Below are 24,691 nucleotides of genomic sequence, written 5' to 3'. Positions count from 1 at the left end.
TTTGGTTTTTAACTAAAAATAAAAGACACATTTTTCATTTTCACCAAGAACTTTATTTTTATTTATTTTTCTAAAAGGATTTTTATTAACGTCTTTATATTTTATTTTATTTATTTTTGGCTGCGTTGGGTCTTCGTTGCTGCGCGTGGGCTTTCATCTAGTTGCAGTGAGCAGGGGCTGCTCTTCATTGTGATGTGCAGGCTTCTCATTGCGGTGGCTTCTCTTGTTGTGGAGCACAGGCTCTAGGTGCGTGGGCTTCCATAGTTAGGGCATGCAGGCTCAGTATTTGTGGCTTGAGGGCTCTAGACTACAGACAGTCTCGGTATTTGTGGCACACGGGCTTAGTTGCTTCACGGCATGTGGGATCTTCCCAGACCAGGGCTCGAACCCATATCCCCTGCACTGGCAAGCACATTAACCTCTGTGCCACCAGGGAACTCCCACTACTTTTGTCTTTTGACCTCCATAGTTTGTGTGTAGATGATTTCCTACCTATACTTATATTTGCCTTTACTGGTGAGCTTTCCCATTTCATAATTTCTTGTTTCTAGTTGCGGCCTTTTCTTTTCTGCCTACAGAAGATCCTTTAGCATTTGTTGTAAAGCTGGTTCAGTGTGCTGAATTCTTTTAGCTTTTGCTTGTCTGTAAAGCTTTTGATTTCTCCATCAAATCTGAACAAGAGTCTTGCTGGGTAGAGTATTCTTGGTTGTAGGTTTCCCCCTTTTGTCACTTTATTTATTTATTTTTTTGCAGTACGCGGGCCTCTCACTGTTGTGGCCTCTCCAGCTGCGGAGCACAGGCTCCGGACGCACAGGCTCAGCGGCCATGGCTCACGGGCCTAGCTGCTCTGCGGCATGTGGGATCCTCCCGGACTGGGGCACGAACCTGTGTCCCCTGCATTGGCAGGCAGATTCTCAACCACTGCACCACCAGGGAAGCCCCATCACTTTAAATATATCATGCCATTCCCTTCTGGCCTGCAGAGTTTCTGCTGAAAGTCAGCTGATGGCATTATGGGAATTCCCTTGTATGTTATTTGTTGCTTTTAATGTTTTCTTTCTTACCATGTGTCTTGGCATGTTCCTCCTTGGATTAATCCCATATGGGACTCTGTACTTCCTGTGAACTTGGAGTGACTGTTACCTTTCCCGTGTTAAGGAAGTTTTCAGCTATTATCTCTTCAAGTATTTTCTTGGCCCTTTCTCTTTTCTCCTTCTGGGACCCTTATAATGTGAATGTTAGTGTGTTTGATGTTGTCCAGATATCTCTAAACTGTTCTCATTTCTTTTCTTTCTTTTTTCTTTGTTCTGTGGCAGCGATTTCCACCATTCTCTTCCAGTTTACTGATCCATTCTTCTGCCTCATTTATTCTGTGTTGATCCCTTTATAGTGTATTTTTCATTTCAGTTATTGTATCCTTCAACTCTGTTCGGTTGTTCTTTATATTTTCTAACTCTTTGCTAAAAACTTCTTATAACTTAACCTTCTCTGCATCCTTTCTTTTCCTGAGTTCTTGGGTCATCTTTAAAATCATTACTCTTAACTCTTCTCAAGTAGACTGCCCATCTCCACTTCATTTAGTTGTTCTTGTGGGTTTATTTCTTGTTGCTTCATCTGGAACATATTCCTTTGCTGTTTCATTTTGTCTGAATTTCTATTTGTATTTTTATGTGTGTGTTAGGTTTATTATGTTTTTCAACCTTGGAGAAGTGGCCCTCTGTAGAGGGATGGACTGTTTGTCCCAGCAGTACACTCCCCTCTCATCACCCAAGGGGCAGAGGACAGCTGGTCCTAGGGTAGTTTCTGACCTGTGTTTGAGGACTTAGTTACACAAGCTTAGGGATCACAGTTTTCTTGCTTATGGACTGTCCCCTGGTGAGTGAGGCTGGTCAAGAGGCTTGTGCAGGCTTCCTCGTGGGAGGGGCTGATGCCTACCCACTGGCGGGTAGAGCTGGGTTATGGCTTTCTGGTGAACAGGGCCATGTCAAGGGGTGTCTCTAGAGGTGGCCGTGGACTGAGGAAGTCTTTAGGCAGCCTATCTGCTGATGGGTGGGGCTGTGTTGCCACCAAGTTGGCTGTTTGGTCTAAGGCGTCGCAGCATGGGAGCCTACAGGCTTTTGGGTAGGGTTAGGTCTTGGTGCTAATGACCCCAGCAAGACTTTTGCCTTCAGTGACAACTTAATGTAGATGAATACTCACCAGTATCTCTGCCTCCAGTGTGTACGTCGCCAAGGTGAGATACAGCTGCCCCCTGCCTCCCCAGGAGACGCTCCAAGATCAGCAGGTAGGTCTGGTCTACACTCCTATGAAGTCACTGCTTTTGCCCTAGGTCCCATTGTACATGAGACTGTGTGTGCACTCCAAGAGTGGAGTTCCTGTTTTCCCCAGTCCTGTGGAGCTCCTGCATTCAAGCCCTGCAGGCCTTCAAAAGCCAAATGCTCTGGGGCTCCTCCTCCTGATGCTGGACCCTCAGGCTGGGGAGCCTGACGTGGGGCTAAGAACTCTCCCGTGGCAGAACTTCTGTGATATAATTATCCTCCAGTATTCTCCAGTTTGTGTGGCACCCACCTGGGACGTATGGGATTTGATTATATGGTGAGTGTGCCCCGCCTACCATCTTGCTCTGGTTTCTTTTTATTTATTTATTTTATTGGCTGTGTTGGGTCTTTGTTTCTGTGTGAGGGCTTTCTCTAGTTGCGGTGAGCGGGGGCCACGGTTCATCGCGGCGCGCAGGTCTCACTGTCGCAGCCTCTCGTTGCAGAGCACAGGCTCCAGACGTGCAGGCTCAGTAGTTGTGGCTCACAGGCCCAGTTGCTCCACGGCATATGGGATCCTCCTAGACCAGGGCTCGAACCCGTGTCCCCTGCATTGGCAGGCAGATTCTCAACCACTGTGCCACCAGAGAAGCCTGGTTTCTTCTTTATGTCTTTGGGTGTAGAATTTTTTTTTGGTAGGTTCCAGTCATCTTTATTGATGGTTGTTCAGCAGTTAGTTGTCATTTTGGTGTGCTCATAAGAAGAGTTGAACACAAGGTCCTTCTACTCCACCACCTTGTTTCCTCTCACTGTCACTAGTTGTTTACTTTCCTTTTTTTTGCCACATATTGTGTCTTTTTTCTACATTCAGTTCTGGAGTCAGGAAAGTCCAAGATCAAGATTCCTACGGGGTTCAACTTCTTGGCTTGCAGAGAGCCACCTTCTCGCTGTGTCCTCAAATGGAGAGAGAAGTCAAGGTGTTCATAAATGAGGACACACAATACGTTAAATATGTAACTTCTTCAGAATAAAAGGAAAAAATAATTTATACCAAAAAAAAATCCAACAAACGAAAAGTCCAGGACCAGATGGCTTCATAGGTGAATTCTATCAAACATTTAGAGAAGACCTAACACCCATCCTTCTCAGACTCTTCCAAAAATAACTGAAGAGGATGGAACACTCCCAAACTCATTCTACAACGCCACCATCACCCTGATACCAAAACCAGACATAGATACTACAGAAAAAGAAAATTACAGACCAATATCACTGATGAACCTAGATGCAAAAATCCTCAACAAAATACTAGCAAACAGAATCCAACAGCACATTAAAAGGATCATACACCATGATCAAGTGGGATTTATCCCAGGGATGCAAGGATTCTTCAATATACGTAAATCAATCAATGTGATACACATTAACGAATTGAAGAATAAAAACCATGCTCATCTCAGTAGATGCAAAAAAAGCTTTTGAGAAAATTCAACACCCATTTATGATAAAAACGCTCCAGAAAGTGGGCATAGAGGGAACCTACCTCAACATAATAAAGCCATATGCCATAAACAACAAACCACAGCAAACATCATTCTCAGTGGTGAAAAACTGAAAGCATTTCCTCTAAGATCAGGAACAAGACAAGGAAGTCCACTGTCGCCAGTATTATTCAACATAGTTTTGGAAGTCCTAGCCACGTCAGTCAGAGAAGAAAAAGAAATAAAAGGAATCCAAATTGAAAAAGAAGTAAAGCTGTCACTGTTTGCAGATGACATGATACTATACATAGAGAATCCTAAAGATGCTACCAGAAAACTACTAGAGCTAATCAATGAATTTGGTAAAGTAGCAGGATACAAAATTAATGCACAGAAGTCTCTTGCATTCCCATACACTAATAATGAAAGATCAGAAAGAGAAGTTAAAGAAACACTCCCAGTCACCACTGCAACAAAAAGAATAAAATACCTAGAAATAAACCTACCTAAGGAGATAAAAGACCTGTACTCAGAAGACTGTAAGATACTGATGAAAGAAAACAACAATGACACAAACAGATGGAGAGATATACTGTGTTCTTAGATTGGAAGAATCAATATTGTGAAAATAACTATACTACCCAAAGCAATCTACAGATTCAATGCAATCCCTATCAAATTACCAATGGCATTTTTTACAGAACCAGAAAAAAAATCTTTAAATTTGTATGGAGACACAAAACACCCCAAATAGCCAAAGCAATCTTGAGGGAAAAAAAAACGGAGCTGGAGAAATCAGACTCCCTGACTTCACACTATACTACAAAACTACAGTAATCAAGAGAGTATGGTATTGGCACAAAAACAGAAATACAGACCAATGGAACAAGATAGAAAGCCCAGAGATAACCCCATGCAGCTACTGTCAACTAACCTATGACAAAAGAGACAAGGATATATAATGGAGAAAAGACAGTCTCTTCAATAAGTGGTGCTGGGAAAACTGGACAGGTACATGTAAAAGTATGAAATTAGAACACTCCCTAACACCATACACAAAGATAAACCCAACATGGATTAAAGACCTAAATATAAGACTGGACACTATCAAACTCTTAGAGGAAAACATAGGCAGAACACTCTATGACATAAATCACAGCAAGATCCTTTTTGACCCACCTCCTAGAGAAATGGAAATAAAAACAAAAATAAACAAATGGGACCAAATGAAACTTAAAAGCTTTTGCACAGCAAAGGATACCATAAACAAGACCAAAAGACAACCCTCAGAATGGGAGAAAATATTTGCAAATGAAGCTACTGACAAAGGATTAATCTCCAAAATTTATAAGCAACTCATGCAGCTCAATAACAAAAAAAGAAACAACCCAATCCAAAACTGGGCAGAAGAACTAAATAGACATTTCTCCAAAGAAGATATACAGATTGCCAACAAACACATGAAAGAATGCTCAACATCATTAATCATTAGAGAAATGCAAATCAAAACTACAATGAGATATCATCTCACACCAGTCAGAATGGCCATCATCAAAAAATCTAGAAAAAATAAATGCTGAAGAGGGTGTGGAGAAAAGGGAACCCTCTTGCACTGCTGATGGGAATGTAAATTGATACAGCCACTATGGAGAACAGTATGGAGGTTCCTTAAAAAACTACAAATAGAACTACCATACAACCCAGCAATCCCACTACTGGGCATATACCCTGAGAAAACCATAATTCAAAAAGAGTCATGTACCAAAATGTTCATTGCAGCTCTATTTACAATAGCCAGGACATGGAAGCAACCTAAGTGTCCATCATCGGATGAATGGATAAAGAAGATGTGGCACATATATACAATGGACTATTACTCAGCCATAAAAAGAAATGAAATTGAGATATTTGTAGTGAGGTGGATGGCCCTAGAGTCTGTCATACAGAGTGAAGTAAGTCAGAAGGAGAAAAACATATACCGTATGCTAACACATATATATGGAATCTAAGGAAAATTTTTAAAAATGTCATGAAGAGCCTAGGGGTAGGACAGGAATAAAACAGACCTACTAGAGCACGGCCTTGAGGATATGGGGAGGGGGAAGGGTAAGCTGTGATGAAGTGAGAGACTGGCATGGACATATATACAATACCAAACATAGGGTGCATAGCTAATGGGAAGCAGCTGCATGGCACAGGGAGATCAGCTATGTGGTTTGTGGCCACCTAGAGGGGTGGGATAGGGAGGGTGGGAGGGAGGGAGATGCAAGAGGGAAGAGATATAGGAACATATGCATATGTATAACTGATTCACTTTGTTGTAAAGCAGAAACTAACACACCATTGTAAAGCAATTATACTTCAATAAAGATGTTAAAAAAAAAAAAGAATGGTTTCAGTGCTGTGGTTCTGAGCCACCTCACCACTGGGCCTCAGAAAGGAAAGGGGAAGACACCAAGTACTGATGAGAGTGTAGCAATGGGCACTCTCACACATGGCTCGTGGGAGTGTGAAAGGGTGCAGCCACTCTGTAAAACTGTTTGGCAGTTTCTGTTCAAGCTAAACATATACATACCCGAAGACCCAGTCATTCCTCTCTGTATATATTCCCAACAAAAATGAGTACTATATTATATATACATAGTATATATCTCCAAAAGTAACATGAACGAGAATGTTCATAATACAAGAAATAGGAAAAAATTAAAATGGCAATCACAGAAGAATGGACATACAATGAGATACTGCTGAGTACTGAGAAAGAACAGAGTTGAACTATACAGAACCACAAGAATGACTCTCACAGGCATAACGAAGATCAAAAGAAGACAGACATGACAGAATAAACTGCGGGACTCCATTTTCATCAAGTCAAGACAGTCAAAACTAATCTATGGTGACAGAGTCTAAATACCGGTTACCTTTCTAGGAGGAAGCATGAGAAGCCTCTGAAGTTGCAGGAGAACGTGTGATTTAGTCTCTGGTTCAGGAAGTAGCCACGGCAGGGGGCGAGACCTCTTCCACAAAGTTGGGAAGGGAAGCTACAGGTATGAGACAGATAGAGATGACCTGTAAGGTTGAGCAGCAAGAAAGAAGGCCATGAAGTAGGTTGTATGCCGAGACATCAGTGGCTCAGGGAGTGAGTGGTGAATGTCTGGATCAATGCTTGCATGGATGGCGGAGCTGGTGCAGAAGAGAGAGCGGGTCAGAAGAAACACAGAGCAAATGTGAGCCAACCAGTTAGAAGTGTCTTGGCATCGTCTTGGCAAAAGATGATGAGAGCTTAGGCCAGGATGTTCATGGTGGAACCCATGGAGGTAGTAAAGGTGATGGATTCATGCAATATGGAAAACAAAATAAGCACGATGATGATGGCTGAATGTTGGGTTAGATGGAGGCAGAGTGTTACGAGTTTGTACAAGGTCGTTTCCCACCTTCTCAACTGTCTAAATGACAAGGCCGTCCACTGATACTGTGGAGGATGGAGGAGTGGGCAAGATCATGATTTCCTTCTAAGGTATGAAGAATTTGATGGAACATGTGGAATGTAATTGAAAGGGAAGTATTTGGAAGAGACTCCATTGGGCTGTGAAGGGGGCTAGAGACACAGGTGAACTGGCTGGGGAGTGCAAGGAAGCAGGAGAGGGTCAAGACCATGACTGCAGTGGCGCCAGTCAACACACTTCTGACTCCAACTGTTCTCAGCAGCCCAGATATGGGCCAAACAAAGCCAAATACCATCTTGAGGCTCTATAGTAAAGGAGGGCCAGGAAGACAATGCAGCTAGGGATTGCTTCTGTCTGACAAACAGAAGGATAGATGAACAGGTGGAAAAGGGTGGGAAGCAGCCTATAGGCAGAGATGGTAACATAAACTCTTTTTTTCTGAGTCTAGGAGGACATGTGAGAGATTATGCATTGTGATTGTTATTATTACATGAAAGATCCTAACAGCTGACTTTTTGAGCTTGTAACTATAACTCAGGCATGGTGCTTTTTTTTTTTTTTTTTTTTTTTTTTTTTGCTACGCGGGCCTCTCACTGTTGTGGCCTCTCCCATTGCGGAGCACAGGTTCCGGACGCACAGGCTCAGCGGCCATGGCTCACGGGCCCAGCCGCTCTGCGGCATGTGGGATCTTCCCGGACCCGGGCACGAACCCGTGTCCCCTGCATCGGCAGGCGGACTCTCAACCGCTGCACCACCAGGGAAGCCCGGTGCTAACTAATTTCATGCATCAAATGATTACATCTTCAAACAGCCCAATGAGTTAGAAATTATTATCACTTTCATTTTTCAAGAGTAGGCTGAGTGCAGCAGACTGGTTTGATGTAAACAAAACCCAGAAACCCATCTGCTCTTCTCCTTGGACACAGAGCTAAACCTCAGTTCCCAGCTGCATTGAAAGAGGGACACAGACTCACAGACATAGAGAACAAGCTTGTGGCTGCCAAGGGGGAGGGCGAGGTGGGGAAGGGCTGGATTGGGAGTCTGGAATTAGTAGACGTAAACTATTATATATATGTATAACTGAATCGCTTTGCTGTACACCAGAAACTAACACAACATTGTAAATCAACTATACTTCAATAAAATAAATTGAAAAAAAAAAAAAAAAGGAATGGCCAACTGCCGAGTTCTTGTCAACAGAGTGTGAGGGGAAATAATGTAGGTGTGACTTGCATACTTCCTCTCATTTCCCCTCGACCAGTAGAATAATGCCAAGGTAACCATAAAGCCAGACAGGCGACACCTGGGTCTCTGAGTAACGGTGTGATATGATCTCACACGCTGACCCACAGGAGCCCTGCCATGAGTGAGAAAAATCCTTTCATGTGTTGAGCCACTCAGCTTTTGGAGATTATCTGTTACTGCAGTGAACATTAACAGCCTAAATTAGCTAGAGGAGGCCCGACAAAATCATGCAACTTCCCTATTGCTACTGGGCTGGTGACCAGCAAAGGCAGGTTTTTTTTTTTTTTGCGGTACGCGGGCCTCTCACTGTTGTGGCCTCTCCCATTGCGGAGCACAGGCTCCGGACGCACAGGCTCAGCGGCCATGGCTCACGGGCCCAGCCGCTCCGCGGCATGTGGGATCTTCCCCAACCGGGGCACGAACCCGTGTCCCCTGCATCGGCAGGCGGATTCTCAACCACTGCGCCACCAGGGAAGCCCCAAAGGCAGGTTTTAATACCAAGCAGTTGGAGCCCAGAGCCTTGCCCTTATACATAAAACAGGTTCTTTACTCTGTGGCAGAAAAGAATCTGTTGAGGCGGGAGGACAAAGGGACTTCAAGACAGAGTTCTACACTGACCCAGGCACCCAAGGAGGCCACGACAAGAAGCTTCCCATGGAATTCCAGAGGCAATGGTCCCCTCAGTTAAGGTTGCCATGACCCCTCCTGCCCAACACTTGGCCACCCACCTGGACAGGCATTTGGGGAGAGCCTTCTCTTCACCACGCACAGCTCCTGCCTGTGCTTCAGTGGGTGGATTAGATCTGGTTTGGGAACCGGATATCCTGTTTGTGGAGAAAGAAATAAGATATTCGTATTTTAGCAAAGACAACAAGAAACATTTCAGTCCTGCCTGGGACTTTGAGATGGAGAGAAGACCTCGGAATGAGGCTGCTCTTGTCCAAGCTGATCTGTAACCTGGGAACCAAAGCTAAGAACATTATCATTGGGCCCTAAAGGCTGAGTAGGGTAGTGTTAGCTGTCTAGGCTGATCCATCTCCCTTGACCTCCATCCCAGAGGACCCCCCAAAACTGTCCAGATGCAGTCATGGGACCCAGATGCACCAGTGTTCCTGGAATATTAATTATGACCATTGCTAATAACTGCCTTTCTTGACACTGACCCACTTTTTATTTAACTGTAATACATGTCTTCATAAAGGGAATCTTGTGTCCATATAAGAAATGGAAAAACCAGTTTCATTTGCCACAAATGCAAAGTTACTGCAAGAAAATCAAAACAGAACTATCAAGTCTCGATGAACTCATGCTGTATGCTCAGGGCTGTGAGTCTGAGGCTGTCCCTTCTGTTGAAGAGAGAAATTGCCAACAGTCAAAGGGGCATTAAAAGACAGCATGAAACAGCAACAGGAAAAACGAGAGAAAAAGGAATGGCCTTCTCTGATTGTCCATCAATGCCACTTGCCATGTTTGTGCACCCTCTAAAATGACCTCCCATACCAAGAGACGATCATGGCCCAGACTTAAGTACACAAGGGATGAGCATGTAGGCATCAGGGGCCAAAGAAGCCTTTTAAAGGAGATTCTGTTTTTTAGAATGACTGCCAGTAGGACTCACACAGATGCCTCCTGATGTCCTGTCTGCTTCACTCACTTGCTGAACAACATGCCATTACCCAGGGGTTCTGCTGACTGGGCTATAAACCAATCAAGCCTGGCCACTCAGTCTCCATCTTGTAGGAATCTGGAGAAGGAATAAATTAGGGCCAGCCTGTGCTGGGCACTGGAGTGAGAGGTAAAAAGAAGTGTTGGCTCGGGTGGCTGTTTCCTGCAACTAGAACACCCATGCAGACAGCCAGACGTAGAGAAAGAGATATATGGGGAAAAATAAAAGTACAGCAAGAAGTAGAGACAAGGAATTGAGGGGTTTCTTAGATCAAGGGCAGGGGTGACCACTTCTGGCTATCAACTCCCTGCAGTAGAAAAAGCCAATCTGCTGAGAATGGCACAAGGAGACCCACAAAGAGACAGATCAGAAGACACAAGGCCAGTACCTAATCAGGATTTCTTCCATTTCCTGACTTTAGTCTCTCATGGTGCCTGACTGGACCTCCTGCCCCTCAATATTATAAGACACCCATATTTCCTCCAACAAATCCTTCTCTGCCATCTGAGCTGTTTTGAGGGGAACTATGTTTCTTGCTCCAAATTCCTTGTGGCAGACACAGGAGCCTGAAGATAAAACCAATACATGTCAGGGCCGTGGGGAGGAGGGAGAGTGTCCTCGGAAGCCTCCTGAAAAGGGCAGCATGAAAGAGGCTGTAGGTCCCCACAGAAAGAGCAGTGAGGCCTTACCCAGAGGGGTCAGGAGCCCACAGGTCTCCAGCATCACCTCCTAGTACAGGCTCCTCTGGGCAGCATCCAGCTGCCCCTACTCATCCTAGGTAAAGGTCACTGCCATGTGCCAGGTCACGGATGCCTGGAAAGTCAGAGCTAGCTTTGTTGGCCCTGGGACAGACAGATGTGATTAGAGCTAAACGTTCAGTCGTTGCTAAAGGACCAGAGGGCCCCAAGGTCAATATCACTCAGCACTTCCTGGGAGCCCAGCTCTGTGTCAGGCTCCAAACGGAGGCAGACACTGCCTCTGGGCAGAATGTGACTGTATTAGAGCCAAAGTTCTTCTATGCTGAAATCATTCACAAAAGACGTAAAACGATGCCAAGGTCATGTGGCCTGAGAGACATAGACAGCAAGCATTCTGGTAATGAAGGGGAGGGAACAGATGACGATCATAATACTAATCAGCAGTTGAGCATAATACTAATCAGCTGGTCCTCACCATACGCCTACACCATGGCCTCGAATTCCCTGTGTGAGTGGGACCAAGAGGAGCGGCAACCCAAACGGGTCCCGTGGGCTCCCTCTAACCCCCCAACAAGGTCTTACAAGGCACCGAGGTGGTTCCTGCCTCTCTATGGTGATTCTCTTGAAAGTTCTGAAAGGTCGCGGGCAAGGGAAGACTGTGAGCACAAAAGAGACACGTTTCAAAAGAACTAACGTCCCCAGGACCCCGGAAGTCCAAGCCAACAACACAGGAAACGCCCGTTTTACCGTCCCTATTGGCCCAATTCTTACTGCTTTCTCCCCGCACAGACTTCCGAGTACTGTAGTTTCTCTCCTGCTGGCAGCCTCGCCAAGAACCGGAAAGCCTTCAGGGAACCCTGGGCGGGACGCTAGGAAAAGATGGCCTGAGGCTCTTAGGAAGGGGCGGGGCCTCGCACCTTCTTAAAGGGGAAGCACACAGATTTATCCACCACCCGTCACAGATAACTTTAAAGATTTCAGATGCTCCAAAGGTTAAAAACCTAATTGGATACACCACACCAAACTATGAGTCAGAAAGTGTGTATCTGTATCTAAGAGGAAATAAATGATATCTAGCTACTCTTCAAATACATGGAGATTGAAGCCTTAGAGTTGGTCCTGTGGACCAAAAAAAAAAAAAAAAGCACAACAGAGAGTTGTGAGTTAAGTTTTATTCGGGGCAAAATGAGGACTTTAGCCTGGGACACAGCGTCTCAGATAGCTCTGAGGAACTGCTCCAAAGAGGTGTGTGTGTGGGGCGGGGGGGAGTCAGTATATATGTGGTTTTGGTGAAGGGAGATACATGCAATCAAGCACACATTTTTGCAGAATGTTGCCACTAGTCCTGAGGAGCAGATGTCTCCATTAATGATTTTAGTGCTTTTCTAGATATGAGAAGATGTAAGAAATTGGGCTGATAAAACCTTCTCCTGAAAACATCTAACTTTCTAAAGGCCTGTTCTGCCAGTTTTTCCTAGAGCACAGAGTGCCTCATTCCTGATCCCTGCTCTGAACTCCTCTCAAGGTGTGTTGAAAGTCAGCAACTGCAGTGGCTAGTAATCTAATCCTTGTAGAGGCAGACGGCTAGTGACAATTTTTATTTGGCAGTTTTGTAAATTTCAGTATGTTTTGTTAGGGATAAGTGAGAAGTCTCCAGCAGGGATGGAAAGATGGAGGGGAGGGGAGGACTTTCAGAGGCTCTGAAGCTGGTGAACATGGGTGGCACTCTGCCTCTGGTTGCCTCAGAAAACGTCTGTCCTGTTGGTATAATCAGAGATGTGTCCAACCCAGCAACATTATTTTATCCAGATGCTGTTTCCTAATCCACATCAATTTCTTTTAGGAATCTAGAAAGGAAAGCCACTTACAAAATGTCATTTCCTGCCAGGAAAGAAGCTGTCACAACCCCTGCAAGTGTGCCAAAGGGGCCTCTGAAACCTGAGACAAAGATTTGTGACTTCAGGGTCTCAATTCCTTACTAAGAAGTGATTATCACTTCACCTGTAATTTCACAAACAGTAGTAACTGCATGCAGAGTGAGAGTATCACTGAAACACACTTGTAAATTATTTAAATTCCTGAAAGTCATTAATAATAATTAAGAATTCATTCAAAGATAGTGGCAGAAATACCCCTGGGAAAGCACACTGTGAGAAGTGAAAAAAGTTAACATCTTAAGGAACTTTGAGCATAAGAAACTGAAGTCTGAGGAGTAATAGTATAAGAAGTAATAGCCTGTGCTATCCTACAAGTTTTGCCACACTTGAGGATTTCTCTTCAAAACGTGTGCCTTTTTTATTCTTAACACACTGAGGCAAAACCCACTAGAAGAAAGTGGTAAAGAGGACATTTGGAAGGATTTTCCAGAACGGTGAAAATGAACAGGAAGGGGGGTTGTTGTCTTGTTTATTCACTGCTCTAACCAATGTTCAGTGAGCAAATAATGGATTTTTTGGCACTATCATCAGTGTATGGGAGACAAAGGAAAGAAGAGACACAAAGAAACCTGCCCTCATGATACGTACATTCCATTTGAGAACGACAGGCAGGAAAAATGAAAAAAGAAAAGAAATACTAAATTAAATAGTATGTAAAACATGGTAGACAAAATGGGAAAAGGGAGAGAAGGTGAGGGTGCCAAGAAGGTGGTGGAACAAATGTTGAGTCAGGGAGTAAAGGAGAATAATTTTTCAAGTAGAAAATATGAATTCATGATGCTGTTTTTAAAAAGAGCGTGTAGATAGAGTAGGAAGCACCAGGATTTTCTCTCCTCACATACACAACAATTTCAGCAGAATCTAATGTTAAGTATTTTGGAACTCTGTAGTCTACTGCAGTCAAATTCCATAAGAAGACTTGGGCAGTAAATTGAGGTTAATGTTAGTCAATTTCAGCCCTTAGCACAGTAGCAGCTACCAGTCCTCCACCTCCAGCCCTGTGACAGACCACTGTGCATGTGTTCCTGGAGCAAGCTATGTATAGCTTGTGCGAACCAGGGCAAAAAGAACCCTGTCCTCGAGACATCAGGGATCTGTTCTTTGATTTATGTTCTTGATTAGAGAGGAGCAGACAACTGAGGTCTGTGAGGTGCATTATTCTTGCACCTCCCCTCATTGTTGAGCCCCTCCCACTCTGGCTGATGTGACTTCTGGGAGGATTTAAAGGACTAGAACCCTTTTTTCCTCCCTTCAGTTTTCTCATTTTCCCACTTTGGGAGCTAGAAATCAAGGACTAGGACAGTGAAAAGCAACTTGCAAATATGAGAAAAATTTAAAAGTGATGAGGGAAAGGTGCAGGCCCAGAAAACACCTGAGAAGACTGAAAATTTAAACCTCAGGTGATCCTTCCCACAGAGTTAGCCTACAAAATCAAAATAAAATAAGCAAAAATAGCAAGTCCTGGAAAAAGGGGAGAGTCTGATTTCCAGAATTACCACATTATTAGATTTAAATGTCCAGTGTTCAACAACAACAACAACAAAATTTTTTAAAAAAAGAGAAACAAAGAACAGAGCCAAAGAGAACTGCCAGATACCATATAGAAGACTAACACACGTTACAGGACTCCCAGAAAAGGAGAGAGAGAAAGGGGTAGAGAGACTATCTGAAGAAACAGTGGCTGAAATCTTTCCTAATTTGATGAGAGGCATAATTATAAATATCTCAGAAGTTCAACAAACTCCAAGTAAGACAAAAGAGAGTTTTGAAAGTAGCAACTTATCACATGCAAGGGATCAACATTAATATCATCAGCCTATTTCTCATTAGAAACTTTGAGGGCCAGGAGGCAGTGGGCCAATACATTAAAATGCTAAAACAAACGACCACCACCAACAAAACAAACACCCACACCATCAACCAAGAATCCTCTATTTGGCAAAACTTAGAGCCAAGAAATTAAGACATTCCTACATAAATAAAAGCCATGGGAGTTTGTTACCACTAAAGCTGTCCTGTGTGAAATGCTCAAGGGAGTCCTGCAGTCCTGAAATAAAGGGAAACTACACAGTAACTTGAAGCCACATGAAGGAGTAAAGATCTCAATAAAGGTAAATACATGGGAAATTATAAAATCTAGTATTATTGTAACACCAGTTTCTAACTCCACTTTTTGATTTCTACATTACTTTTTAAAATTATTAGTCTAAAACTAGTACTATTGTAACTTTGGTTTGTAACTCTGCATTTTTTTTTTTTTTTTTTTGGCAGTACGCGGGCCTCTCACTGTTGTGGCCTCTCCCTTTGCGGAGCACAGGCTCCGGACGCGCAGGCTCAGCGGCCACGGCTCACGGGCCCAGCCGCTCCGCGGCATGTGGGATCTTCCCGGACCGGGGCACGAACCTGCGTCCCCTGCATCGGCAGGCGGACTCTCAACCACTGCGCCACCAGGGAAGCCCCTGTAACTCTGCATTTTGTATTCTACATATCTTAAGATACTAATGCACCTTAAAGAATTATTAGTTTATATTTTAAGTCACACAATGTAAAAGATATAATTTTATGATATCAAACACCAGGGTTGGGGATGGAGTTGTAAAACAGCAGAGTTTTTGTATGTTATTAGTTAAGCTGGATAAATTCAAATTAGAATGTAATGACTTTAGTATGTTAAATGTAATCCCATGGTAACCACAAAGAAACAGCTATAAAATATATACAACAGAAAATGAGAAAAGAATTTAGATGTTTCACTACAAAAAATAGACCAAACACAAAAGAATACAGTAATGCAGGAAATTAGGGATAAAAGAGCTACATCTTTGTTTTCTTTAAGTTTTGTAGAAAACAAAAAGCAAAATGATAGAAGGAACAAGATAAAACCCTAGAAGAAGAAGTGGAGATGGGCAATCTACCCCATAGAGAGTTCAAGGTAATGATGGTAAATATGTTTAAACAACTTGGGAGGGCTTCCCTGGTGGCGCAGTGGTTGAGAGTCTGCCTACCGATGCAGGGGACGCAGGTTTGTGCCCCAGTCCTGGAGGGTCCCACGTGCCATGGAGTGGCTGGGCCCATGAGCCATGGTCATTGAGCCTGTGTGTCCGGAGCCTGTGCTCTGCAATGGGAGAGGCCACAGCAGTGAGAGGCCTGCGTACTGCAAAAAAAAAAGAAAAAAAAAAAGAACTTGGGAAAAGATTGGATGAACAGAGTGAGAAGTTAGAAGGTTTTAACAAAGAGTTAGAAAATATAAATAAGAACCAAGCAGAGATGAAGAATACAATAACAGATATGAAAAATACACTAGAAGGAATAAACATTAGATTAAATGATACAGAGGAATGGATCAGTGAGCTGGAAGACAGAGTAGTGGAAATCACTGAAGCTGAACAGAAAAAGAAAAGAGAATAAAAAGAAATGAGGACAATTTAAGAGACCTCTTGAACAACATCAAGCATACTAACGTTCTCATTATAGGGGTCCCAGAAGGAGAAGAGAGAGAGAAAGGGGCATAGAACATATGTGAAGATATCATAGTCAAAAACTTCCCTAACCTGGGAAAGGAAACAGACATCCAGGTCTAGGTAGCACAGAGAGTCCCAAAAAGGATCAACCCAAAGAGGACCAAACCAAGACACACTGTAACTAAAATGGCAAAAAATAAAGATAAAGATAGAATATTAAAAGCAGTAAGGGAAAAGCAACAAGTTACATACAGGGAACTCCCATAATGCTAACATCTGCCTTTTCAGCAGAAATTCTGCAGACCAGAAGAGAATGGCATGATATAGTTAAAATAATGAAAGGGGAAAACCTACAACCAAGAATACTCTGCCCAGCAAGGATTTCATTCATATTTGATGGAAAGATCAAAAGTTTTACAGAGAAGCAAATGCTAAAAGTGTTCAGTACCACCAAACCAGCTTTACAAGAAATGTTAAACAGACTTCTCTAACTAAAAAAGAAATGGCCACAACTAGAAACATGAAAATTATAAAAGGAAAAATCTCATTGTAAAGGCAAACATATAGAAAAGGTAGTAAATCAACCACTTATAAAGCTAGTAGGAAGGTTAAAGACAAAAGTAGCAAAATAATCTATATCCACAATAAGTAGTTAAGGGATACAAAAAAACAAAAAGATGTAAAATATGATGTCAAAACATTAAAAGTGGTGGGGAGAGTAAAAATGCAGGTTTGTTAAAGTACATTTGAACTTAAGACATCAGCAACTTAAAATAATTATATATCTATATTGCTATCTAGTTATAGATAAAGATACAGATATAAATTGTTATATGTAAACATCACAGTAACCACAAGCCAAAAATCTATAATAGATAATACATACAGAAAAAAGAAAGGAATTCAAACATAACACTAAAGATGGTCATTAAAGCACTAGGGAAGAGAATGAAGAAGAAAGGAACAAAAATAACTGCGAAAAGAACCCAAAAAACAATTAATAAAATGGTAATAAGTACATACCTATCAATAATTACTTTAAATGTAAATGGACTAAATGTCCCCATCAAAAGACATAGACTGGCTTCATGACCCGTATATAAGCTGCCAAGAAGAGACTCACTTCAGACCTAAGACACACACAGACTGAAAGGGCATAGAAAAAGGTATTCCATGCAAATGGAAATTAAAAGAAAGCCAGGGTAGCAATACTTATATCAGATAAAATAGACTTTAAAACAAAGACTATACAAAGAGGATATTACATAATGATCAAGGGATCAATCCAAGAAGAAGCCATAACAATTGTAAATATATATTCACACAACATAGGGGCATCCAAATACATAAAGCAAATATTAACAGACATAAGGGGAGAAATCAACAGTAACACAATACTAGTAGGGGACTTTAACACCCCATTTATATCAATGGACAGATCACCCAGACAGAAAATCAGTAAGGAAACACTGGCCTTAAATGACATGTTAGATCAGGTGAATGTAATAGCTATATGGAGAACATTCCATCCAAAAGCAACAGAATATAAATTCTTTTCTAGTGCCCATGGAACACTCTCCAGGGTAGATCACATTCTAGGCCACAAAACAAGCATTGGTACATTTAAGAAAACTTAAATCATATCAAGCATCTTTTCTGACCACAATGCTATGAGACTAGAAATCAACTCTAGCTAAAAAACCCCTGCAAAACCCACAAACACATAGAGGCTAAAAAGTATGCTACTAACAACCTATGGGTCACTGAAGAAATCAAAAATGAACTTAAAAAATACTGGGAGACGAAGAAAATGAAAACACAACACAAAATCTATGAGACAGAGCAAAAGGAGTTCCAAGAGGGAAGTTTATAATGACACAAACTTACATCAGGATACAAGAAAAATCTCAAATAAACCACCTAACCTTATACATAGTGGAATTAGAAAATGAAGAATAAACAAAACACAATGTTAAAGAAGGAAAGAAATCATACCTCTCAGAGCAGAAATAAATGACACAGGGACTAAAAAACCCACAGTAGAATACCTCATTGTAACTAAGAGCTGATTCTTTGAATAGATAACAAAAATGGTAACCCCTTAGCCAGTATCATCAAGAAAAAAATGAGAGAGGGCACAAATAAATGAAATCCAAAGTGAAAAAGAAGTTACAAATGATACCACAGAAATACAAAGGATCATAAGATATTACTACATTTATATACATTTATATATTTAGATACTAAAATTATATGCCAATAATATGGATAACCTAGAAGAAATGGACAAATTCCTACAAATCTATACTCTCCCAAGACTGAATCAGGAAGAAATAGAAAATATGAAAGAACCAATTACCAGTAATGAGATTGAATCAGTAATAAAACAACTCCCAACAAACAAAAGTTCAGATCCAGATGGCTTCACAATTGAATTCTACCCAAAATGTAGAAGACAGTTAACACCTACCCTTCTCAAACTATTCCAAAAAATTTCAGAGGGTGGAACATTCCCAAACTCCTACAACACCAGCATCACCCTGATACCAAAACTAGACAAAGATAACACAAAAAGAGAAAATTATAGGCCAATATCATTGATGAACACATATGTAAAAATCCTCCACAAAATATTAGCAAATGGAATCCAACAGTATATTAAAGGATCGTACACTATGATCACTGGGATTTATCCCAGGGATGCAAGGATGGTTCAACATCCACATATCAATCAATGTGATAAAACACATTAGCAGACTGAAGAATAAAAACCATATGATCATCTCAGTAGATGCAAAAAAAGCTTTTGACAAAATTCAACATCAATTTATGATAAAAACTCTCAACAAAGTGGGCATAGAGGGAACATACCTCGACATTATAAAGGCCATATATGAAAAGTCCACAGCTAACATCATACTCAATGGTGAAAAGCTGAAAGCATTTCCTCTAAGACCTGGAACAAGACAAGGATGCCCACTCTCACCACTTTTATTCAACATAGTATTGAAATTTCTAGCCATAACAGTCAGACAAGAAAAATAAATAAAAGGTATCCAAATTGAAAACGAAGAAGTAAAATTGTCACTATCTGCAGATGACACAATACTACACAATACATAGAAAATCCTAAATATGCCACCAAAAAACTACTAGAACTCCTCAATTAATTTGGTAAAGTTGCAGGACACAAAATTAATATATAGAAATCTGTTGTTTCAATATACTGATAATGAACTATCAGAAAGAGAAATTTTAAAAAACAGTCCCAGTCACAATCACATCAAAAAGAATAAAATACCTGGGAATAAATCTAGCTAAGGAGGTAAAATATATGTACTCAGAAAACAATAAGACACTGATGAAAGAAGTTTAGGTTGACAATGCATATGGAAAGATATATTGTGCTCATAGATTGGAAGAATTAATATTGTTAAAATTTCCATACCACCCAAGGCAATATACAGATATAATGCAATCCCTATCAAAATACCAATGGCATTTTTCACAGAACTAGAACAAAATAGTCTAAAATTTGTATGGGGACTTCCCTGGTGGCACAGCGGTTAAGACTCTGTGCTCACAATGCAGGGGGTCCGGGTTCAGTCCCTGGTCAGGGAACTAGATCCCACATCCATGCCATTAACAACTAAGAGTTCGCATGCCACAACTAAGGAGCCCACATGCCACAACTAAGGAGCTGGTGAGTCTCAACTAAGGAGCCCTGGAGATGCAACTAAGACCCCATGCAACCAAATAAATAAATAAATAAATATTTTAAAAATGAAATTTGTATGGAAACGAACTCACAAAGCTGGAGGTATTAAGCTTTCTGATATCAAACTATACCACAGAACTACAGTAATCTAAACAGTATGATACTGGCACAAAAACAGACACAGAGATCAATGAAACAAGATAGAGAGCCTGGAAATGAACCCACACTTATAAGGGCAATTAATGAATGACAAAGGAGGCAGGAATATAAAATGGGGGAAAGACAGACTCTTCAATGAGTGGTGTTAGGAAAACTGGACAGCTACATGCAAAAGAATCAAATTGGACTACTTTCTCACACCATATAAAAAATAAATTCAACATGGATTAAAGACTTGAATGTAAGACCTGAAACCATAAAATTTCTAGAAGAAAACATAGGCAATATGCTTTTTTACATTGGTCTTAGCAATATTTTTTGTATATGTTTCCTCAGGCAAGGGAAATAAAAGCAAAAAAATAAACAGTTGAGATTATATCAAACTAAAAAGCTTTCTCACAGCAAAGAAGCTATCAATAAAACTAAAAGACAATCTACCAAATGGGAGGAGATACTTGCAAATGATATATCCAATAAGGGGTTAATATCCAAAATATATAAATAACTCATATGACTCAAAAACAACAACAAAAACAAACAACTCAAAAAATGGGTAGACGAGTTGATTTGACATTTTTCCAAAGAAGACATACAGATGGCCAACAGGCACATGAAAAGATGCTCAGCATCGCTAATCACCAGGGAAATGCAAATCAAAACCACAATGAGATGTCACCTCACATCTGTCAGGATGGCTATTACCAAAAAGACAAGAAATGACATGTATTGGAGAGAATGTGGAGAAAAGGCAACCCTTCTGCACTGTTTGTAGAAATGTAAATTGGTGCAGCCCACTATAGAAAACAGTATGGAAATTCCTCAGAAAAAATTAAGAATACTACCATATGAACCATCTATGTCACTTACGGGTATTTATCCAAAGAATGTGAGAACACTAATCAAAAAAGATATGCAAACCCCCATATTCATTGCAGCATTATTTACAATAGCCAAGACTGGAAACAACCTAAGTGCCCATCAAAGGATGAATGGATAATGAAGATGTGAGATACACACACACAATGGAATACTCATACTACTCAGCCATAAAAAGATGAGATCTTCCCATCTGGGACAACATGGATGTACCTTGAGGGTATTATGCTAAATGAAATAAATCAGACAGAAAAAGACAAATACTGTATGACTTCACTCCTATGTGGAATAAAAAAAATAATAAACAAACAAAAACATAATAAATGAACAAGCCAAATCAAACAAAAACAAATACATAGATACTTAGAGAACAGAGTAGTGGTTACCAGAAGGCACAAGGGGGAGGAAGGGAAAAATTGGTAAAAGGGATCAACTGTATGGGGACAAAGGGGAAATAAATGATTGCATTTATATGAAATTCCCAGAATAGACAAATCTATAGAATCTTAAAGTAGATTAGGGTATGGAGGATGGGAAGATTGGATAGACTGAAAAATGAAGAAGCATATAAGATGCCTTTCTTTCTTCCTTTCTTTCCTTTCTTCCTTCCTTCCATTTCTTTCTCCTTCCTCCCTCCCTCCCTTCCTTCCTTTCTTACTTATAAAGTACCTTCAATACCCCAATACTGATCTTCATGTTGGAGGAGGCACATTGGTGAAAAGAGACCTGTATTCTTTCAGTAAGTTTCAATCAAGTGCTTGCTGACAAATAATAAACAAACCATAGTGATTTACCATAGGAGTAACAAAAATTGATGAGTGTTGGGTGAATAATTAAAATAGGATGGTATACAGAGGGACTAGATGGCACCTGCAGAGAGAGTGGTGAGGAACGACCCATTTAAGAAGGTGACAATAGAGCAAGGATCTAGAAGACAAGATAGAACAGCAGTGAGGTCATGAAGAGGAGCCTCCAGGCAAAAGGCTTGTTTAAAGGCTTAAAGATGCATAAATGTGGCTTATGAGAGTTAGAGAAAGCAGGTCGCTGAATTAACATGTGTGTCTTTGTGAGCAAGGAGAAGCATGGAAGGAGGCAGAGCCAAATCAGGTAGGCCTGTATAAGCCAACATAAAGAATTTGGATTATATTCTTTGAGAGATCAGAAGATATTAAAAGATGTTACAAAATGGAATTCTATTTATGTAGTTTAGAAATCATCTAATTTCTGTATAGAGAATGGACTATATGGATGCAAGTGTGAAAGCACAGGACTGGTTAAGCAGTCCTTGCAGTGCTTCAGGTGAGAACTGGATGCAAATAAATGAAGGCTGAGGCCCCATCACTTTGAGGGAGCATTGAAAACAACACTGTCTGCTGGAATGAATGTGCAGGGAGGGTAAGTGAGGACAAAAGAGGGATACAGGAAAATGTCTGGATGTTCAGCTTTGTCTGGTGGGTGGATGGCGATTCCATTTGCTAAGTGTGGGGGCTTGAAAGAGGAGGAGAATAAAGAGTAAATCAAGACATCTGTGTGGGCCCGATGAAGCATGTGGAGTTTGAGTTTGAGCTGGGAGGTAAAGAGCTGGATGTATGGATAGAGAGTTCCAGGGAGAGGCAGGGCTGGGTTATAGATAGACTTGGGAGTCTTTTTTTTAAAAGATGAGTTATAAACACATGGAAATGCAAAAGAAAACATATGTAGGAAATGTGGAAATGGAGGCCAAATATGGTCTTGGGTCCCTTTAACATTTAGAGATCAAAGGAGAGATGAAGAACAAGCAAAAGAAACTGAGAAGCAGCAGCCATTAAAATAAAAATTAAGAAAAATGTAGTGTCATAGAATCAAGAGAAGAGATTGAAGAATGAGGAAGTTGTCAATTGTGTCAAATGCTAACAGGTCAAGAAACATAGTCACAGAAGAGGGACTCAGATTTGGCAATGTGGAGATCACTTTGACCTAGAGAAAAGCAGTCTCAGGAAAACAGTAGGAATGTTCTCTGATAGGACATAGTTATGGAGAGATTGTGAAGTGAAAATTAAAGAAAATTAACATAGAAAAAGTTTCCAAGAAGCTTTTCTACTGAGAATAGAAGTGGTGTACTTGCTGGAGGGGGTTTTGGGAAAAGAGAGGGTTTTTAAAAGGTGAACTATTCTAGATATCTAAGCATATCTGAAAGATGATGGAAAAGATCTAGTAAAGACAGAAAAAAAATGTTGATTAAAGAGAGAGGAGGGATAATGGCAGGAAGCACATGTGTTCCTATGGATATTATTGTCTAGGGGTCAATAAAGGTTATTCTTTTTTTTTTTTTTTAATAAAGGTTATTCTTAAGAAAGGATTTTCTAATAGTGATGACCCAGAGTAGTAAAGCTTGAATTATCAGTAGAGCATGGTGACAGTCCATAGAGTAAGTTCAGTGAGATGGCAGGTGTGTTTGTCAGGATTCTCCAGTGAAAACAGAACCAATAAGGGGTGTGCATGTTTGTCTCTGTGTGTGTGTGTGTGTGTGTGTGTGTGTGTGTGTGTAGATTAGATAGGTAGATACTTAGATAGTTAGATAGAAATACTTATTTTAATGGATTGAGTTACACAACTGGCGGGGGGCGGGGGATGGCAAGCCTGAATTCTTGACAGCAGGCTGGAGACCCAGAGAAGAGTTGATGTTGCAGTGTGAGTCTGAAGGCAGAATTCCTTCTTCCTCAGGGAATCTCAGTCTTTTTCTCCTTGGATCTTTGACTGGTTGGATGAGGCCCACCCACATTATAGGGGGTGAATCTGCTTTACTCAAAGTCTACAGATTTAATGTTATATGTTAATCTCATCTAAAAAATATCTTCACAGCAACATCTAGACTAGTGTTTGACCGAAAATCTGGGCACCATAGCCTAACCAAGTTGACACATAAAATTAACCATCAGAGCAGGGTACATACAACATTTACTGAGTACCAACTTTATGTCTGTCACAGAGGACATAAGACAGATAAAAGAATGTTACTGGGATTCCTCCTTCACTGAACACTGATGAAGGTGTTGTGGCAGAGAGGGTTCTGGAAATAGGACTGAGTTTAAGTTGGCAGGATCCTCTGACAGTGGAACCAAACTGGGGGTCCTCTAAAAGTTGGACCAGGGCAGCTTCTCAAGGGCACTGATGAAGAACATTATGCTCAACTTCTTTCTGACAATGTCCTTGTGTTCTTTTCCCCACTTAGGGAATGTGCTGAACCAAAAGATGCCTCGGTCCGGTCCTCCTTAGTAGGTACAGATCACTACAGCCTCAAAAGATGCACCAGAGGAGTCTTTCATGCCTTTAGTATTGCCTTCAGGAGCATTTCTTAAATGACAGGGACCCACTGGCAGCTCACAGGAAACACCCTTATTTCTGTTTGTGGCCCTAAATCCCCACTCAGTATAGGTAGCCCAGAGCCCCACATACTCTTTCCCTCCTACAGTTTGGAAGAGAATACACTGAAAAGGGGTTCTAGAAACAGGTAGATCCCTTCACCAGTTACCTGAAATCTTGGAACTAGATTCTAAAAAGCTCCAGACTTCCTCCTAAGGATGAAACATAGACTAGAATAGCCTTCATAGAGGCACTCTGTTGTTATGTATTAAAGAAGCCTAGAGACAGGTAAATTCTTTGACCAGTAGCATAGAATCTAGGGAATTACCACTTAAAAAAACCAAGTACATATGCAATGATGTATGTACAAGGATATTCTTCACAAATTTAAGTAAAAACTTGAGCAC

General features: G+C 41.1%; 2 protein-coding genes across 16 annotated transcripts in view; one reads left to right on the top strand and one right to left on the bottom strand.

Moving 5' to 3' along the window:
• Positions 1-24,691, top strand: part of LOC131744671 (zinc finger protein 181) — a 56,756-nt gene that overhangs the window by 18,640 nt on the left and 13,425 nt on the right. For 10 of the 15 annotated variants that reach the window (XM_067019076.1, XM_067019077.1, XM_067019078.1 and 7 more), the window contains one exon: positions 2,218-2,284. The exons of 4 other annotated variants lie outside the window; for them this stretch is intronic. In XM_067019076.1, the coding sequence (XP_066875177.1) occupies positions 2,218-2,284 (67 nt within the window). Of the gene's footprint in view, positions 1-1,687; positions 2,285-24,691 lie in introns of those variants that run through there. One more of the 15 variants, XM_067019084.1, reaches the window with a different exon arrangement.
• The window catches only part of LOC136793060 (uncharacterized), a 29,005-nt gene continuing 4,361 nt past the window's right edge, over positions 48-24,691 (bottom strand). The window contains exons 2-5 of the mRNA XM_067019589.1: positions 11,539-11,636; positions 9,156-9,251; positions 6,658-6,805; positions 48-3,209 (exon numbers count right to left, since the gene is read on the bottom strand). Coding sequence (XP_066875690.1) covers positions 3,071-3,209; positions 6,658-6,805; positions 9,156-9,251; positions 11,539-11,636 — 481 coding nt within the window. The 3' untranslated portion in view covers positions 48-3,070. The remainder of the gene's footprint in view (positions 3,210-6,657; positions 6,806-9,155; positions 9,252-11,538; positions 11,637-24,691) is intronic.

The sequence above is a fragment of the Kogia breviceps genome, chromosome 18 (genome assembly GCF_026419965.1).
Source record: "Kogia breviceps isolate mKogBre1 chromosome 18, mKogBre1 haplotype 1, whole genome shotgun sequence".
Lineage (NCBI taxonomy): Eukaryota > Metazoa > Chordata > Mammalia > Artiodactyla > Physeteridae > Kogia > Kogia breviceps.
This window is presented reverse-complemented; position numbering and strand designations above follow the sequence as displayed.